Raw genomic sequence first — 5,472 nt, forward strand, 5'->3', positions numbered from 1 at the left:
GTACTTCCTCCCACCTCCCACCCGTTTTATTTCCCTGGTTTTTTTCGTCCCTCCCCCACCCCACCGGTTTAGTTTCGCGTCACCCTCTCACACAACGAAAAAAATCTTAACGGATCATAACTTTCCATATTGGTGCAAGTTATTTTTAGTAATGTCTTTATGTGAAAGAATCAATCATGATCAATCTCTAAATATCAAATCTAAATTAATTAACCTTACCTTAAATTGCTCAATCACATTGATTAGGAAACAAAATAACCGATTTTAAGAAAATATCTACTCTCAATGGAGGGTATTACATACCAAACATAGGTACGTCATTAGCTCGCTTCCTTCCCTTATCTTCCTTTCGTCCCTCAGTCCCATGCTCGTGGCGCTGAAGTGGCATCGACAGGTGATGGCGGCGAGGACAGCACGTGGCAGCCCCTGAAGCACGAACACGACTGCACCTCGGGTCTGCCGTCTCCCAAGATATGGGTGAGTTCTTGTGATGCCCACCCTAAACCCTCATGTCCTATAAATTACTCAACCTCTACCATCTCGATTTCGTCCATGCTCTGATCCAAATGACGATGCAGCTCCGGCCGATTGACAATGGAGGTTTGCCATCCTTCCTCTCAGCACCCACTCCTGGAGGAACGACACGCCATGCCGATCGAACCCGGTCGAGATCACTCACCAAGATTGCTATTCGGAAGTTTTTTGTCAAAAAGTGAAGAGTGGGACGGGATCTGCACTTTTGTTAATATCTCTACTCCTAATGTCTCAGTTGGTAGGTCGCGCTCCGGGTTTTATTTTCGTCCCACCTCACCCGGTCTTTTTTGGTACTTCTTTGGTACTTGCTCCCACCTCCCGCTCAGCCGAGACGGTTTATTTTCGTACTCCCTCCCACCTCCCAGGTAGTCCCCTCCACGCAAAAAAAATCGAACCAACCAATCTCTACTCCTAATGGAGTAGTTGGTAGTTTTCGCCGGTCAATTTTCGTCCCACCACTTTCGTCCGGGTTTTTTTCGTAGGTTAACTGTCATAGATTTTTTTCGTTTATTTTCACTTCACCCTCTCACACAACAAAAAAACCTGAACGGATCAGAACTTTCCATAATGACGCAAATTATTTAGTAATGTCTTTATGTAAAAGAATCAATCACAATCAATCTCTAAAGATCAAATCTAAATTAATTAATCTTCATAACGTTTGTTTCCTTTCGAATCACGTCCATAACTTTCCTTCCTTGTTTGGGCAGAAACTGTTTGGTAGCAGAGATTAGGAAGCTTCCTATGAGTGTAGTAATAGGAAGTATTCTTTTTCTTGATGATTCGTTTCCATGCATGATGATAGTAAATTATGCCAACATTCACCACTATTTATCAATGTCATCAATCGTATCCATTTCTACCAGTTTTAAGGGAATCTGCTCACTATGTCTTTTTTAAGGGGATCCACTCGCTAAGTCGTCGTCGCATGTTATTTTCACAAACAATCTCTACTCCTAATGGAGCAGTTGGTAGCCTCGTACGGTTTATTTTTGTCCTCCTCCCACCTCCCCTGGTTTTTTTTCATCCTCTCTCCCACCTCCCAATTTCGTTGGTTTTTTTTGTCGGTTTTTACTCGCCCCCTCCCACCTCCCAATTTCGTCCGGTTTTTATTCGTCCCACCTCCCACCACCCCCTCGTACTGGTTCTTTTTCTCTCCACTCTTTCCTTGCAAACCAATAATTTCCTAACATACAAAAGATCACGAATCTATCTTTCCTTACCCGAACCAATCGCGCCCTACATCAGTGCATTTCTTTATTAAGAAAACTAACACGTAAATCTTAACGCATTGCAAATAAATCCCGTTATGGACCTAATTAATTTATTATGGAATCTATATGTGGTCGCATTGGTTCTTTTTCTCTCCACTCTTTCCTTGCAAACCACTAATTTCCTAACATACAAAAGATCACGAATCTATCTTTCCTTATCCGAATCAATCGATCCCTACATCAGTGCATTTCTTTATTAAGAAAACTAACACGTAAATCTTAACGCATTGTAAAGAAATCCCGCTATAGACCTAATTAATTTATTATGGAATCTGTACGTGGTCGCATCTTTCCCCTCGTGAAAAAATCGCATCCATCTCCTGTTAAAAAGGAAAAGAGAACATGAACGATCAATCCCACACCCTACATCTCAGTAGCAAAAAATCGCCCCCGCCTCTGCTACTGCGCCTCGCCGTGTGCCCGGCTCGACCCATGCCTCGCCTGCATGGCTGGACGCCGCCGTCTCCACCGCCACGTACAAGAAAACGGTGGGCAGAACCATCCATTCAAATCGCACACCCCCACCCTCCTCCGCAATCACTAGCCCCGCATCACCCTATCGCTTTCTCGCCTCTCTTTTCCCTCAATGTAGATGGTGCCGAGCGGCGGCCTCGAGCACCGGCAGTGCCGCCCTCTCTATCTTTGCTACGTCGAGAGATGGGCCGAGGCTATCGTCGGTTCGCCGCCCACGATTGGGCCGCCTCCGGTTGTCGCGCACCACCGGCTCCACCTAACGTGCCCGACCCTCTCCGCTTTCGACCTTCCGGTGACCACATCCCTCCGCGCCTCCATCCATCATCCACAAGGCCACTCCCTGCACCCACCCTCCTAAATTCTATACCGGCGGACAATCATCGAAGATCCAAGTTGGCCGATATCTATTTTCTTACATGCTTTCTTTATCAGTTGGTGATGGGAATGGGTTCCAATTTCTCTCTCTGATTGTGATTCGCAGGCAAGAAGCGCTTCTACATGCATCCTCCTGTCGGTCCCTAAAGTACCAAGGTAAATGGTTGATGTTGCGTTTGTCTAGATGATATATGTTGGCTCTGTTCCGGTTCATCCGAGCAGTTTGGTGACTAATTTACTGATAATTTAATTATATTAATTAAATGAGTCAGGTGTATCGTCGAGCAAGAGGGAGGGAGAGAGTGTGTGTGAGAATTTGATGGTAAAAAGGTCGTCAATGTCACTTGATATGTATGAAAATATTAAATGTAATATTAACATAATTGATATTGAACTCTTAAAGTTAAAGTGGTCCCGTTGCAACGCACGGGTGTTCGAGCGCTGCTATACACACGACGGTGTGCAGCCGATGTCTGGACGATACTACTGATCTGACCGTACATGCATGGCACAAAGAGGAGGCCGACCGCTGGATCAAAGCATCGTCCAATGTTCGGCCAGTGGGTGTCGGCTGCTCAGTAGTTCCGCTCCTGAACAGCCTGTCATCTAACCCACGACCTACTCCTCCCCCACATCGACCAATCCACCCACCGCCGCGACCGACCTCCATCCCACGCCGTGGCCGACCTACCTCCGGCCGCCGTGGCTAGCCGCCCTCCCCCGCCGCGGCCTACAGCCCTCCCTCACCGCGCCCAGCCTCCTCCCGCCGACGCGGTGAACCTTCCTCCCCCGCTATGGCCAACCACCGTACCGCCGCCGTGCCAAGCCTCCTCCCGCTGCCACAGCCGGCCTCCATCCCACGCCGGGGCCGACCTACCTCCGGCCGCCGCGGCCAGACTCCCTTCCCCGCCGCGGCCAGTCTCCTCCCGCTGATGCGACCAGCCTCCCTCCCCCGCTACGGCCAACCTCCGTCCCGCCGCCACGCCAAGCCTCCTCCCACCACCGCGCCCAACCTTCCTCCCTCCGCTGCTGGTCCACATGGGCTCCACCTCCCGCCGCCTCGGTACCAATCGCCTCCGACCTTCGTTATCGTCGTCGTGGAAGACGACCACCAACCACAGGCCGCACCTCCTGGACAGGGTCCCCTCGCCCACGGCCGGCTCAATATCCGGTGAGGCGCTCCACCCTCCTTCTGTGCCTCCTTCACATGAAGCTCCACGCCACCGCCGTGGTCCACCACATACAACCGACGCTGCGGCAGCAACCCCCCACCACTGTGTTGCCGATGTGTGCAACCACGTCCAGACGCCCGCTGGATGTGGGCACAAAGGTAGGGCCACGCCGAGGGAGCTCGAGCTCCACCCCGCGCAGCCGCTTCCCCTGCAGGTTGTACACCCCACCGACCACACAATCTTCTTCTCCTCCTCTATTCTCTTGCCTCTTTGCTTCTGTAGTTCAAGATGTTTTAAAAAGGTTGGTATTTTTGCTCTCTGTAATGTTCAAAAGTTTGGTACTACAATTTTTTCGGATCTGCAAAGATGTAATCTCAGCAAGGTTGGACTATGTTAAAGTAAGATATTACCAACAAAGAAAAAAAGAGAAATATGGGTCTATGATTTCCCACTATATTTGCCCCAACTTGGGTTTTGATTTCATTTAAAAAATCTAGAAGTTCAATGATATAAAATATATAAGTTTTGACTCTACAAGATGTATGTTTGGAGAATAAAAACAATAGTTAAATGAACCCACCTACAGAGTAAAAAAGAACATATAAATTTGCATTACGAAGTTGCAAAAATTCAGAGCCAAAAACATATAAAAGTTCATAGAAGGCAGTGGTAAAAACGTTCAATGTTTTCCCTTTGTTTCAGGTTGTAGTAGAAAAACAAAAAGCAGAAGTTCAATGATGAAATTTGAAGAAGGAAATATGCAACAATCAAAGAAGTGCGGTCTCATTACAGAGAAGGAGAACGCCTTGCAGTCCAGCCGAGTTGACTCCTGCCATCGGCACTGCATAATTATCACTAGATGCCCATGTCCACCGGCGCTGGATAATTAGCACTGAACGACTTGCAATCCAGAAGAAAGTTGCGCCCATAACCCGTGGAGTTCTATCACGTTGTGTAGTTGGTCGTGATGTCTCCTCGAGCTTCAATTTTATGACCCTGGTGCATTTTCTTCATTTTTGATGTGCCATTTGATGCATAAATTATCACTGGATGCCCATGGTGTGTGCACAGTATGTGTTTTTGTTAGTTCCCCACGGGTTCCTTCATGTACTAAATGGTGATGGGATAGAGAGATCCATTATTCATTTGTATAGAAGTTCAAATTTAAATAAACTAGAGGTTCAATGTTTATGAAAGCTACTTTAGTAATTCTTTATTAAAAGTGTACTGGCGTTGCAGGTGGCAGCCGCGGCATTTGTGTGTGAATAAAATGGAGAAGTTCAAGTTAAAATAATGGAAAAATTGTTCTCTGTTCTTTAAAGCAAAAAATGTATCATGTATTCATTGGTTTCTCAAACTAGTTGCTCTCTGACGCACATTATGTTGCTGCTTACCTTCTCCTTCATGAAACTATACAAAAAAAGCACACATTTCTTGAAAACAAAAAAAGGTTGATGCGAAGTTCATATTCTCTGCCGTGTATAGTTCAATATGTTTGCTTACGGCAAAGCACACACACATTGGGTATCCAAAAATAAAGAGGCGAATATACAAAAAATCCATGAAGTTCAAATTTTGACATGTTCATGATTATTTTAACTCCGAACTTGTTGAGGTGGGTTTGGACTTCAGCGATAGGGCGA

The 5,472-nt window shown here is 46.7% G+C and overlaps 1 protein-coding gene across 2 annotated transcripts; it reads left to right on the forward strand.

Annotated features, from left to right (window-relative positions):
* Positions 1-3,270: 3,270 nt before the first annotated feature.
* LOC119320241 lies at positions 3,271-5,045 on the forward strand. Of its 2 annotated transcripts, none has more exons than XM_037594368.1 (2): positions 3,271-4,130; positions 4,532-5,045. In XM_037594368.1, exons 1-2 carry the CDS (start codon positions 3,696-3,698, stop codon positions 4,565-4,567), a joined length of 471 nt encoding a protein of 156 aa, XP_037450265.1. In that variant the 5' UTR covers positions 3,271-3,695; the 3' UTR covers positions 4,568-5,045. The 2 variants fall into 2 exon arrangements, with proteins under 2 accessions (XP_037450265.1, XP_037450266.1); XM_037594369.1 differs by having other exon boundaries at positions 3,271-4,043; positions 4,532-5,043.
* The last annotated feature ends 427 nt before the right edge of the window (positions 5,046-5,472 follow it).

Source organism: Triticum dicoccoides, chromosome 6B, assembly GCF_002162155.2.
Source record: "Triticum dicoccoides isolate Atlit2015 ecotype Zavitan chromosome 6B, WEW_v2.0, whole genome shotgun sequence".
Lineage (NCBI taxonomy): Eukaryota > Viridiplantae > Streptophyta > Magnoliopsida > Poales > Poaceae > Triticum > Triticum dicoccoides.

Bases quoted from the DNA above. Each gene is read 5' to 3' on its own strand.
- LOC119320241 (XM_037594368.1), top strand. From the start codon at position 3,696: ATGGGCTCCACCTCCCGCCGCCTCGGTACCAATCGCCTCCGACCTTCG. The intron at 4,131-4,531 runs GTTGGTATTTTT...CCTTTGTTTCAG, and splicing joins GTTCAAGATGTTTTAAAAAG to GTTGTAGTAGAAAAACAAAA.